Genomic DNA, 14,359 nt, shown 5'->3' with positions numbered 1-14,359 from the left:
GCCACCTCTTCCTCGTACAACAGCGTCAGACGCCCTTCACCTGGACGCCACTTTGGATATGGACGCTCCAGCCGAAAAACACTTGCACACTCTCCCAAGGATGGTCGATTTGAAGATCGGTGGCGGCCAGCCTTATGGTATAAAGTCGACCAAGAGATCTCCGTTCACTTCATCGACTTCAGCATCCTCACTCAGCACTTCTGCTCCAACTCATAAACGATTCTCAGCCCACACACTTGTTCACCATGTTCTCGAACATCCCTCCCAGACAGCGCCATATCATGGCGAACTCCATGCCGTGAGTCCAGCCTGAGCCCTATTTGTTTCATTGTTCTTTATAGCTAAGTAAAACTACTCGTTCTATTCCTAGGTTTAAGTGCTGCCAGCCTCAGTGCGCTTATAGATTCACGCGCAAAGACGACTGCATATCCCATGAGCAGTGAGTAAAGCTGCATGCAGCCTTTCGGGCTCGTGAAGAACCATGCGCTCACATTCTCCTCTTTCACTCACAGCTCTGTCCACAATATCGCCACGTATGCCGGCTGTGGTGCCAAGTTCCCCGGCAATGAGGCAGTTCAAAACCATATCCGGGCCGTTCACATGCGGATTTGAGCAGGGCAGCGCCATCCCTCCGCTCCTTCCCTTTCGCTTCTTTCTCTTTTTCCCTCTCGACTTTGAACGCTGTACTGCATCTTTCTTCAATATCTCTTGAGTGTTTTCTATACTGTAGCCTACTATATATCTGGTTCTTGTGTCGCTATCCGATCCGAGTGTCTATTTCATCTCACCAAGCCGCAGTGTCTGCATTGAACGTTTTGCTTGAATAATGATAATCCATTCTTGATATTCAAACTCAATTCCTCGTGTCTAGAGTATTGGCCTTAGTGGTGCTAATAATCATCTTCATGATTATACCGTTATTGTACCGCTTGAGGTGCGTGGGAATTTAAGATACACTCCGCCCGTAATCCGGTCAACTTTTCATGCCTCTTCCGCTGCTCATCTTTTCTTTAGCTGCACCGCGCTTCTCGAGGCCAGCCTGTTCGTAGTCAGTGCTTGAACGGTAATCCCTTCCTTCAATCGAACTCCTTCTGACTAATCAAGCACCAACATCAACGTACAGAACACGAGTGTCCTATATGCATCGATGCCTTCAGGTTCCCGAACTCCTCGGTAATATCATCTTCAGCCTTACAGATTCCGGGAAATCCTGCCTACCACATGTTGCCGTGGTCTGCAAAGCCTTTCGGGAGCCGGCTTTAGATGCGATCTACTGGTCTGTCGGTTTCAACGAGTTTTTCTTGTGTTTAGGTCCAGATGTGGTTGCATACGAGAGTATGGGGGAAGTCGATGTGCGTGGTTTACATTCATCTGTACACGACAACTGACTCATGGCATGCAATGTCATCTCCAAGACGCTTGAGCTTAAACGAGCGTTAGAACACCGTGATTGGACAGCCCTACTCTCATACGGCAGACGGGTCCGGAATATATCATACCCGTGCAAAGAAGGCGTTCTACGGTGCCAAATCCAGGACAATATCTATGAAGCGCTCGCTCGGTCTCCGGTCATCCATATCTTCCCCCGACTACTAAGTTTACTGCTCAAAGGGACCCCTCCCATTGTCAACGTCCACACTTTTCTCTGCTCACCTTGCCTTCAATCAGTAACCCTTGACACGAGTGACATTCCCGGTGGTGCCGTTCCCGTACTCCAGGAGATTGCTTCATCCTGTCCAAATGTACTGCATTTTTGCTGTATTGGCGGACAACGGTTGACTGAAGGCGCACTCTGCAATATCATATGTCAATGGCAAAGGCTCGAGGAACTCATCTTCCCCCCACTATACCGCAGGTCAATCATTCATCTGGGTGGTCTACTCTCCCTGCGCAGACTATTTTTGTACCTTACACCTGGCGAAAAATGGGTTCAAGACAATCTCCATTGGGAGTTGAAGACGCTCAGCGAGTTACGGATCTATGCGGTCCCGGGTCCAAGCATCTGCGTCGCCGCGTTACCCTTGATATTCCATAACGTGGAGTCAACCTCTCCCATGATGTCTTTAGACCACTTGGAAATTCAAACATTGGGCAGAGAAGGACGATGGACGGCGTCGGATGCTATTTCTGCTATCGTTCGATCCCCATCTCGATCCGTATCTGCTAAATCACTCAAAAGCCTTGTAATGTTCGTCGGCTCTGATTTTGCCTCTCCTCAACCGTCAGACTGGGACGAAGCAACAAATCTGCTAACAGCTTTCACAAATCTCAGGACGTTCCAAGTGCCGCTTTGTTCAAGCATAAAATTAGGGTTATCCAGGTCTCAGCTTTTCCGCCTTCTGCAAAGTTGGCCGTTGGTCGAAGACATCCATATCCGATTGGATACGCCCCTAACCATTTACGACCTCCTGGATATCGTCTCTCTTTATCCATGTCTCAAGCGCTTCAACGTGAACGTCTCGTTCACCATGAAGAATGTTACGTCTCTCAGCGAAGACCAGGACATTTTGTTCCCCAATAACGCAGTCACCTTCCTTTGTCTCCTCTGGGAAGGATCGACCGATCAGCAAGAGTTGGTGATGTCGCATGATGCTCATGCAGTTGCGACACTTCTTCTTAGCATGTTCCCTTGTCTGCAGTTCATTGGCTACGCCGATTACATCGACAAGGGTAATAGGGAAGTGCTGCGGCAGATTACGCACCCATCCTGGGTAGACGTAATGTCGGCGGTACATAGAATGCACTCGGAGTCCAAGCGTAGTATGCACATACCTTGAAAGTGATATAGTGTCTCTGGTCGAAACACCTAGTGTCAGCTGGAGACCCAAGTATAGCTTGTTTTTATGGTACCTATTCAATGACACTGTTGCTCCTTCTCAATATAACACGGCAATCTCTTACATACTACGTACTCTTTTTTCTCATTGAAAGCCAATTTCAAATTGAACACTGTCATATATATTGCCTAGTCTTTGGCGTGCACCGGGGGCCCGGTACTAGTATGTCTGGAGGCCCAAGGACTAGGCTCACTAGCAAGAATGTAGTAAGCACTACCTTGAATGTCGCAAACTTGATTAAGCCTCCTGGGCTTAACTAAAAGCTCGCGTTCCGAATGCTTTGAGGTATCAATGTCTGATTTTCTCCATCAATGACGAGGTCTTGACCGTCTTGTTCGGACATCAGTGCACGCTCTCAACGCGTTAACGGACGTGGTTTGGACGCGGTGCATATCGAGCAGCTTCAAGGATTTTTCAACTCCGCGACGGAGTTTCAAGCTATGATAAGCGCGCGCCTCCTGCGTGGCGGCCTCCACTTGCACACTGGTTCTAACTACGTCTTCTGTATCTTCGTACTCCGCCCTTTTCTCTCCACAAGGATACCCCAAGGCCTCACCCATTTTCGTTTCCTGTCTTCGCCCCATCTACTTCATCGTCTGCTTACGCTATGCATCCTTGCCTGCAAGTCACGGAACTCATAATCAACATCGTAACTCATCTAGCCGGGGATGACGAAGCTTTTCTGCCGCGTATTGCAGCGGTATGCAAAACCTTTCGGGACCCAGCGTTGGATGCACTCTATTGGACAGTCGGTTTCAACAAGTTCTTCTTATGCTTAGGAAGAGATGTGATGACATACGAAGCATCCGGGCAAGCTGATGTGAGTATCATGTATATTCCGCTTACTTCGGCGACTAACACTCTTGCAAGGCTAACCTCCAGGTGCTTAGGATGAGGCGTGCGCTGGAAACGGATGATTGGAGAATCCTAATGTCGTATGGGCAAAGGGTTCGGAATCTCTCATATCCGTGCAAAGAAGACCCCTCGCAGTGCCAAATCCAGCACGATATCTATGAGGCACTCGCCCAGTCCCCCGCCCTGCATGTCTTCCCGCGACTACTAAGCTTGACTTTAAAAGACATCCCTCCCGTTATCGAAGTCCAGTCTTTTCTTTGTGCACCTTCGCTTCAGACCATAACCATGCATGTGGGAGACGTGCCCGGGGATGTCGTTCCAGTACTCGATAATATTGCTTCGTCATGCCCCAATGTTCTCTACTTCCGCTGTATTGGAGGGGAGAAGTTACCGGAGGATGCACTCTATAGTGCCTTGTGCCGTTGGCTAAGGCTCAGGGAACTACTCATGCCTTCACTCTACCGAAAGTCGATTACTATCCTAGGCGACTTACCTTGCCTACGCAGGATTTGGTTATGTGTTTCCCACAACGAGAGATGGATCCAAGCCAGAATTCCTTGGAGTTTGAAGACACTAGATGAATTACGGATCTACGCGTTTGGTGATCCCGGAGTCTGTGATGTCGCTCTGCCATTGATTTTCCAGACTACGAAGCCGACCCCGTCTATGACATCTTTGCGCCATTTGCAAGTCCACATTCTAGGCATAACCGACCGGTGGACGATGCACGACGCAATAACCGTAATCGTTAGAGCTCCTTCTGAATCTGCGTCGGCAAAGTCACTTGAAAGCCTCGAGATCTTCCTTGAAACTGGTATTGCATCGACTGAAGCATCAAACTGGGAAGACGCTATAGAGCTCTTAGCGGCTTTTCAGAACCTCAAGACGTTCAAAATCCTGCCTGGATCGTCCCGCTCCATGCTGGGAATATCCAAGAATCAACTCATCCGTCTTCTTCGAAGCTGGCCGTTGATTGAAGACATAGACTTTCGATTAGATATCCCTCTGAACATTCACGATCTCGTCTATATCATTGCTTTGTCCCAGCAACTTCAACGGTTCAAAGTAAACGTCTCGATCGCTATGGAAGATGTGACTTCGCTCGATCAAGATCAAGATTCTGCATTTCCTCAAAACACCGTCACCTCGCTTTGCCTCCTCTGGGAGGGCTGTGAGGACCAGCACTCCGTGACACGCAACGACATCCAAGTTATCGCTCGCCTTCTCTTCAAGCTTACGCCTTCCCTCGATAATATTAGCTACGCTGACCATAGCGGAGGTGGGGCGTCGACGCTGGGTACGCCACCCTCTTGGACGGACGTGATGTCGGTGGTGCGTGAATTGCAGTCGGAGTACAAGTAAATTAGTGCATGAATCCTTGATGAAATACGTAAATTATTCAAGACGTGGTTTGTCAGTAGCACTTTGAAAGCGTTGACTAAGTAAAATTTCTCTGTATAACACAGTCCGCCTGCCATCTGATATATGTTACTGCAAATATACGTATGTTTGCGATCTTGGTTATGAACGCTGGAAAGGTAAATATGACATGTTTCACGCTGCTTGTGGTATGCTAGCTTCGTCACCCTTCAAACAGCAGCGGGAAATAATTACTCACATCTTTTCGCGACTCGCTTTCGTTGAATTTCCATTTCATGCAAGACACCAGCCCACAGAGTCGCGTCGCTCTTTACATGCGACGTTGAACCAACATGCTCCAGATTCGGAGCCACAGCTATCAGTAAGCGTGCGAGAACCCCTTTTAGCGACGCGAATTTAGGCGAACCTCCCCAGGCCAGACACAATTCGACCACTTGGCTGTCGCCAGAGGCCGCCTGAATCTGCGAATCATGGTCATCCCTCATGTCCTGGGCGTCAGACTCGAATATGAGCACATCTACCCCCAGCCTTCGCAGACGAGGACATGTACGTAATACCTCAATCAGCTCCGACACCCTCAGCGGATGGAGCGTTGCCAGCTGTAGCTGCACAATGTGTGGCCACATGTGCAAGAGCTCGATGAGCTGTGTTCCCGTGAAGTCGAGCGGAGGCTTAGTGCCAGGGCGAGTGAGGGTGAGGTTGGTTAGCCGAGAGAAGCAAGACAAGAACAATGTTCCATCCTCGTCTTCCTCTGCGAGGCTCGTAGAGTAAAAGTTGATTATCATGATTTCTTCTAGACTGTCGTGCGTGATACACCGTGAAAGAGCGCTCGAAAGCGTTGCTAAGGTAGAAAGAGACGGCGTTCGCTGAGCCGGAGTTTGGATTCGTACGAAAAGCCGGCGAAGGCTGGCGGTAGGTCTGGCTTGATCCTCGTCCGACAGGAAGAGAGCTAAAAGGGCGTCCGAGCACACATCGTAAGACTGTCCCTTTAAGTGCAGCTCATGGAGGCGCTGTATCCCGTGACAGATTCCGCTCTGGAACCAGCTGTCGTGGCTCAAGTTGCTCACGTCAACGTGGAGCACGCGGAGATATTGCAACGTTTTCGCCACTGAGAGGATGTCTGAGTCTAGAGGACAGCAGTTCAGAACGCGTAGCCTGTCCCACTGGTTCAGCGAATCCACTAGAGAAGTTGACAAGTGACTTCCCCATTGTGAGTCTGATGCTGACAGCGTGAAGATATCCACAGCAGGACACAATGAAGCAATATCCGGAAGTTCATTAATGAAGCCGGGGAGAAGCGCTTCCGGACGCACTCGAACTATGACTTGCCGTAATGCCGGCCCGAAGAACATCAACTTTGCGATGCTTGCGGGGACATCGGTGTATATCAACAGGTTAAGAGCCCGCAGGTTGGGAAACAGATGGGGGCGCGAGGCGCGATGCAGTGCGTCGACAACTGCTGAAGAGATGACGACTTGTGTAGTGCAGGAGTGAGCAAGTGTTCTCACGCGGGCCGCGTACGAAATCAGAACACCAGTTTCTTTCGGAGTCAGCTCCCACCGAAGTCGCTGTGAAGGATGGTGAACCTTCCGTTCACCGCGTTACGTAGTAAAGATGGCACATGGACACGTACACGATCCGGAATGCAATTTAAGATGGTTGATATGTTGGTGATGTTTGCATAGAGGGCGTCAAGTGCGGGCTCCTTAAATACTTTGCATACTCTTGCCAACCGGCCCAGTGACGACTTACTCTCAATATGCGCGAGTATGGCTTCCAAGAGTTCGGCGATACAGAGGCAAGTATGCATGTCTAATGGAAGGCGGTTGCTGTTACCGGTAACTGGAGTAAATCAGTCGAGCGATAAACCACAGCCAGGAGACGTACTCAAATGCAAGGGAAATGGGTGACGGGCGAGGTTCGATATCGCTGTGGGATGAGAAGAGTGCTTTCATGTATCAAGGGTTTACTGGCAGTGTCTGTGCATTTTGATGTAGAGCGAGGCGCTGCTTTCTGACCAACGGTGCCTCGTATCAATGGTACATGGATTCATTCTGACGACGGTCGTCTTAGACTTGTGCCGTCAAGCACAGCTGTGGGAAAGATCCGGTATTCTCCGGTCCGCGAGTCGGCGTTGGGCATAATCTTCCCGTAAGCGCCCGGATAAACGCCCGCCATAAACAACGTATCTAGCTGTTCTATACGAAACGTTGGGAGGAAGCCGCTATATCGCATAATCCTCCTATCAGAAAGGACTTCTGAAACGCTTAGGCTCAGGTACTGGCCGCTCGACAGGCCATAGGCACCATCATCCTGCCCGCCGTGCATCTGACTTGACCGTCGTGCGAACCATGTGATCCTGGTGGGCGTATGATTATCTAAACTCACATTGATGGGCTGATCCTCCGACACTGACGCATGCGAAACCAGACAGTGATGTACTCGGTGATGAACTATATTTGTCCTCCAAGTATCGCTCACCAACCAGAGCGCAAACAGAGCTCTAGGAGGTGAAGGAACTTGACAATTCGTTACAGGGTGCCTCCACGCGCGCTGATTATGGACTAGTGTCTGCTCCCATGAGCTAGGTGCCCAGGGTTGCTTTGAAGCAGGCTCCCTAGGGAAGGATACCGGTTCAGCTCGAAGTTTGCGTCTACTAAGTCTATTGTCCACCTGTGACTTGCTAATCAGATCGATATGCTTCGGCGAACATTTCTCACTCTTGTGATGATGTCTCTACGCAGCGAAGACGATATGGTCACGGATTCATTATTCAAAGCTGAATGCAATCCCTTGAACACCTTTGGCGACAACTCTGGGCACTATTCGCCGGAATACTACATAATGAGGTGCTTCGAAACAGCGTCCAATCTTACTCTGCGTTCAGTCCGTTGGTCTGCTCCACCTGCACTTGTCATAGTTATTTAGTGGGTCTGGGGCTGCTCCTCCTTACCTACCCGGATGGTCAGTGCTGGTGGGTAGTCGGCTGCAACCTACCCCCCGGTGGTATTCACTGTGCCCGACGACTAGATGGTTAGGCGTATGGGATCACTGCAACGTATGACTCTACAGCCGGAATTCGCTGAAGCGCTGCTGAAGCGCTGACGCGCTTGACGGGTCCCGGTCAGTACTTCAAAGCTTCAGTACTTCAGTACCGACGGAGTCGAATTAGAGCTCCGCATCGGTGCTTAAATCCTGCGATGAGTGCGCGCTTCCGACGTGAACGCATGCGCCCTTCCTTCGTTCTCTATATCATGTTCCCGGCACCCACCCGGAAATGTTTCGTTTCCTATTTCACTTCGTAACAGCTTATTCATAGCCTGATATGTTCACGTCTCCAGGAACACACAGCTATTCACGCCCCTCAGCTGACCACATCCCACGGCTCCGATGGCTGAACAAGACCTAAAAATAACCTCACTATGCGCCTTGATAGCACCCTTAGTCGGTCAGAAGCCCAACGCTATTTTTGTGCGCATCTTTGTTACGCACCTACACTGTACGTGCTAACAAGTTACATCACGGGCAGAAACACGATGTACGACAATCCACTAGCCTAGAAGGATATCTTGTCGTGGTCAAAACGACGGGCATTACGATGTTGAACGCGACGACAAAACCAAGCACATGGGAGAAATCCCACAAATTGAGCGTAAACGATGAGATTCTCTTGTCTGCTCAGGTACCTGGCCGATGCACCGTTCCTGGTGGATCAAAGCCTCTCGAGGATACCTTGTCCGTGCCTTTATGATCTCACTTGTCGGTATGAAGAGCAAAGGCGCCCATTGGCTCGCGAGATAGTATTTTGCCCACTTCTGCATGGTACCGGCGTACCTTGCCAGCTGGACGATACAATGACACGCTCACGCATCGGATGGGATGTGGATTTCAGGTCCGTGCTGTGCTTTTTAAAAGGTATAAATTGGAGGTGAACATGAGCTAGGTCTTCAGCAAGCAGCCTCACTCAGCTCGCTTACTAGCCATTACCCCATCCCAGTCACTTCAGACACATGAAGCGCTTTGCAGCAGCCTCGTCGCTCGCCTTTGCCTCTGGCGCCATGGCGCGATCTATGACAGTCTATAATGGCTGCCCATTCACGATTTGGCCCGCTGTGCGTACACTCCGTCTATGTATCCTATGGTGTGCTTTGACTAAGACTGCCAACGTCGTTGCAGATGTATACAGGCTCGGGAACGGCCCCGTCATACACGACTGGCTGGTCCGCGGACGAATACACTGCCGTCACATTCGATGTTCCCGACAACTGGACCGCGGGGCGCATCTGGGCGCGCCGCGACTGCGACTTCAGCACCAACCCGGGCCCAAACTCGTGCCTTGATGGAGGGTGCAATGGCGGACTCGTGTGCACGGATCCTGTGCGGTTTCTTCCTATCAGCTCAGTCTGATATAAATCTGACGACTTGGTATGCAATCCTGTAGGGTGTCCCGCCCGCGTCTCTTGCCGAGTTCACGCTCGATGCAAATGGCGTTGACTACTATGATGGTGCGTTATCATCTTCATTTTTTAACGTTTGGGTCAATACTTAAACGCCTTGCAACGTTCGTCGATACAGTCTCCCTAGTAGACGGCTACAACCTCCCAGTCGAGATCAACAACACCGGTGGATGTGGCGTTGCCTCATGCCCCGTTGATCTCGGTCCCGACTGTCCCGCTGCTCTGCAGGGCCCGTACGATTCCACGGGTTTCCCCGTCGGCTGCAAGTCCGCTTGCGATGCTAACTTGGACGGTGATCCCTGTACGTCTCTTGACCTTACCCTCCTTCATGTCAGCATAGATTAACTCGCACCTGCAGCAAACTCGCCCAACTGCTGCACGGGCCAATATGATACGGCCGCGACGTGCCCCTCCTCTGGCGTAGCGTACTACAGCTACTTCAAGGACAACTGCCCCGACTCGTACTGCTACGCGTACGATGAGAGCTCCGGAACTGCGCTCTGGACGTGCACGTCCTTGCCCGACTACACTGTCACGTTCTGCCCGCCCTCTTAAACCAGTTCTATGAGTCGATCCGACATGGACGAGTATGCAACAATAGGCGCCGAGATTTTTGTTCCTTGCTATGAAATCTTGCAGAATGTATTTATTTTAGCGTAAGCTATGATCTAGCAAAGTGACAGTTGAATTATTAGTAGGAAGAACACAATGAGTCGATAGTGATATGTGGCGCAACCACCCGCCGTCAGTGTTCTGTCTAAACGTATCCAACAACACCTTGTACTGCGATGTTGCCCTGATATTTGTGTTTCAGCGTTATCCCCGTAGTATCGAATAAGTAACAGATCGCTAAGACGAGCGAACAGAAGGTGACGCTGAGTAGCAGTCTGGGATCAACCATATGGAGATAAGATGAAAATTTCAAATAGTACCAAATACAAATCGAAAATTGCGGGGACCACATCCGAACGTTTCTTTTTTTTTTTTNTTTTTTTTTGGATTCAACCAATGTTATTACGCGGACTTTGGGCCCGCCATTTGGAGATCGGAGCCATCCGCGGGGTCATACCCTACTAGTACTCTACTAGCTGTCCCACTTTGACCTACATCTACGAAACGTAGTGACAACAAAGCGTATACAAATGCTTGGGCGGCAGTACACCTCCCGGCTTTACCCCTGTGCCCAGGGGTGGTGGTACGTACTAAGCGAGATCGAACTAGCGATCGCATGACAGCAGGGCAGGGCCCCTCCCACCTGTCGGTAGCATCCGATGCTGTCCCATCAGGTTGTTACACCATCCTCAGTGCAGTAGCAGTAGCAGTTCAGCTGATAGAGCAGAAATCTAAGTGAAAAGGAGTGACACCGTGCCTTGTCTTCATCGACTCCCCCCTCCAATTCCACCCAGCCCTGACCTAACTCTCACAATCGGGCACTCTTCATACCAATTGGTACCAATTGGCAGCCGACATGGCCCCTGAATACCAACTTCCCATGGCCTTGGAAAAGGTGAACGCGGGGTTAGGCCCCAACGCTGTTGCGACAAGAGTCACAGGGGGTATCAGGGGTGGACATGTCCACCCCGGAGGTTTCGGAGGGGGGGTGGACAGGGGACCGAACCTATGGTCAAAATGGTACAGTAATCCATTGCACTGCAAAATTTTCACCATAACTTGTGCCCATTTACTTTAAATAACTGGCCCGGTTAGTTAAAATAACTTTATCATAACTTGCCGGGATTTATCCGGGTGTGGATACACATTGTATTTTAAATAACATTTGACAGGTTATGCTAAAGGTGGGGCACACAGTTTTGACAGTTATCTTAAATTATAGTTTCTCACGGCCGTCAGCCATGTCATTGCTCATCTGTTTATTTTAAATGAAAATGGAGTTAACATAAATGCGGATAAACTCCGCATTTGGATGGCAACAATCAAAGTCTGGCCCATGATGGTCAGAAACCAGATAATGACCTGGCAATGACTAATCATATGCCGGTCAATGGCCAATCAATGGCCAATCAATTGCCAGTCATTTGCCAGTCAATGGCGGGTTAATGGCGGGTTAATGGCCAATCAATGGCTGGTCATCAAATTTTTATGTGCAATAAAAAACCACTTATTTACTCTAAATGATCAGACTAATTATCAGCTATTGGTGATAAAAAGGAAGGGAGTACTATGGGACTTTAGGATTCATATTGTTTGTGAAGTGAGGGATTAAAAGCATATTTCTCTAACTAAATAATAACTTTCTATTTGGCCATTAACCCGCCATTAACCCGCCATTGACTGGCAAATGACTGGCAATTGATTGGCCATTGATTGGCCATTGACCGGCATATGATTAGTCATTGCCAGGTCATTATCTGGTTTCTGACCATCATGGGCCAGACTTTGATTGTTGCCATCCAAATGCGGAGTTTATCCGCATTTATGTTAACTCCATTTTCATTTAAAATAAACAGATGAGCAATGACATGGCTGACGGCCGTGAGAAACTATAATTTAAGATAACTGTCAAAACTGCGTGTCCCACTCTCCTACCCAGATGGATCGGTCGTGTTGAGTCGCACTGATATTAATATCAATTACAAAAGTTGTATTTGCTGCGTTGAATTCGGACTCCGCTGAATCGCCGAAACTTTTGAGCGACTTACATGACCGACCCTTTGGCAAAACTTGTAGGTGGCCGATCTCGGCTTGGTTTGCCGAGCCGCGTTCTCCCACAGCACCAGTGCATAATCAGTGAAACTTGAGTGAAACAATATTAATGTACTCTCGGTCAAAGGTTGTGATTCATGTTTGATCCACCTATCCGGCACATCCAAGGGTGTATGACAATGTCTTCCAAATTATAACAAAAAATAATAGAGCTGCCAGTCAACGAGGGGTCACTAGAGAGATGCCGACTCTTATTGGGCTGAAAGCCCCTATTTTCTATGTTCAAAATTTCAACACTTGTATAGCACAATTGTCTAAGCATTGTTAGGCATGAGCTCAATGCAAATGCATATAGTCCCAATATATTGTGTTAACAAGGGAGTTTGAATAAATGCAGGAGGTACTCTCGAGCTCATGCCCTGAATGAACACATGCTGAAGCATCAAGTATATGGGTTTTTTTAAGTCATGCTCGCCCAAACCCTTGACTTTAGCACCTGATATACAAGGATGGAGCAGTTTCACTTTATTTATTGTAATTGATACGTCTTTGAATATCTACAGGTGGGGTGTATACGATGTGGGCCAAGATATGGACTTGAGTGTGTCGATGAGCTAGCATTATTGCATAGCGCCGTGCGCCAGTGCACGGCAAAACCCGTCGCCTTTTGTTTCCTTGCTCACAGGCAAGCCCCAATCAGACTTTGCATAACATCAGTGCCCCCTCTATGTCAAAATGTGTCATGATTACATGATTGTAATTACAGTGCTTCACCGGGACCTCTGTACGGCCTCAGGCACTAGCCCTTGCCAACATTGCAGCGTTATCAATACGAATGTGGCAATAATGACAGTTGTGCTCCTTCAGCCAATCCAAAGCAGAGTGTACCTTTTCATAATGAACTAATAAAGGTTTTTCATATGTTTCCATTCACTCATTCGTGGGTGCTTTGGATCCTGCAAATAGAACACAGATGATAATGGTAATATCTTCCATGGAAGCTGGCAGGCACTCTGCAACACGGGTTGTATTCTGCGGACAGGTCATAATGTGGCCCTTCACCAGTTTCACGTGGATTGGCACTGTATAACACATGAATTGGGACGGCAAAGTTCAATCGTCACTTCTTCCACAACAATGAGGTTTCGCAGTGGCGCAGGGACAACACCAAGGTAATTGTTGTTGGCTAACGCTACCCGCAGAAGCTTGTGGGGTTTCAAGCCTTGTCGACAAGTCGAGTACACAGAAAGTACGATCTGTGCATTCAAGTCTGTACGGACTCCCTCCGGGTCCAACATGAGACTGCGAGCACCAAGGGGTAAAATGGGCAAGTCTGGCCCAACGAGACCGCAATGGAATGGGAAGAGGTAATGTCTGATTCGTAGCGGAGCAACATCGATGTCACGTAGTTTGGCATCACAAGCAGAGTCGACACAAACACATTGAGCACAGGCAGCACACGTATGAGAACGCATGGCAGGAGGGAAGTGACCTGCAAGAATTAAGCTTTAATACAGTCTCTCACCTCAGTAGATGTACATTCAGGCCAATTCGCACAAACTTGTTGGAGGTCCTCCTCATGGCACTCAGTCAATGCAACGTGGAGGATGTGATGCTTGAGCTTTGTAGTAAACCTCTTCAGTCTGGATCACAGCATCACAAGTGTGTCATCGGCATAAAACTCCATGTTCAGAGATGTGAGCACCCGCTTCAACGGTATCTCCCGAATACGCTGCTGAACTATGTTCAGAACATAGAGCTGAACATCAGGCATCCGATCATATTGTGCCCCGAGAATAGCACATCGGGGAGAACAAGAAAATTAGCGAGCGAGGAATAGAGAGCGACAGCACAGGAATGGGAGACGTGTGAGGAGGGTAAAAAGGTAAGCGGAAGACAGAGGCTAACAAGAGCAAGTGTAAGACATTGCCACTCAAATCCCACCGTCACATGACACAATCAATTTTCTAAACCACTCGAGAGAAATAGCACCTTAGCGGCCCCCTCCAAACCCATTGCCTTTATAGGCGACGGGAATTGGTGCCATGGGAGAACGCGGCTCGGCAAACCAAGCCGAGATCGGCCACCTACAAGTTTTGCCAGAGGGTCGGTCGTGTAAGTCGCTCAAAAGTTTCAGCGATTCGGCGGAGTCCAAATTCAACGCAG

The 14,359-nt window shown here is 49.1% G+C and overlaps 2 protein-coding genes across 2 annotated transcripts; both read left to right on the top strand.

Annotated features, from left to right (window-relative positions):
- Positions 1 to 245: 245 nt before the first annotated feature.
- On the top strand, positions 246 to 5,054 carry CONPUDRAFT_147878 (uncharacterized protein; the record flags this gene model as incomplete). The annotated part of the gene is made up of 9 exons (XM_007777449.1): positions 246 to 298; positions 371 to 439; positions 872 to 934; positions 1,015 to 1,048; positions 1,158 to 1,352; positions 1,416 to 2,760; positions 2,970 to 2,999; positions 3,500 to 3,657; positions 3,720 to 5,054. The coding sequence occupies 9 exons, from the start codon at positions 246 to 248 to the stop codon at positions 5,052 to 5,054; spliced, it is 3,282 nt and encodes a 1,093-aa protein (XP_007775639.1).
- A 4,076-nt stretch (positions 5,055 to 9,130) lies between these two features.
- On the top strand, positions 9,131 to 10,084 carry CONPUDRAFT_67635 (thaumatin-like protein; the record flags this gene model as incomplete). Its single annotated transcript, XM_007777325.1, has 5 exons — positions 9,131 to 9,184; positions 9,249 to 9,449; positions 9,514 to 9,577; positions 9,648 to 9,830; positions 9,888 to 10,084. The coding sequence occupies 5 exons, from the start codon at positions 9,131 to 9,133 to the stop codon at positions 10,082 to 10,084; spliced, it is 699 nt and encodes a 232-aa protein (XP_007775515.1).
- Between the last annotated feature and the right edge of the window lie 4,275 nt (positions 10,085 to 14,359).

This window comes from Coniophora puteana, assembly GCF_000271625.1.
Source record: "Coniophora puteana RWD-64-598 SS2 unplaced genomic scaffold CONPUscaffold_21, whole genome shotgun sequence".
Classification (NCBI taxonomy): Eukaryota; Fungi; Basidiomycota; class Agaricomycetes; order Boletales; family Coniophoraceae; genus Coniophora; species Coniophora puteana.
The sequence above is the reverse complement of the archived record's forward strand: the minus strand, read 5'-3'. Positions and strand labels throughout refer to the sequence as shown.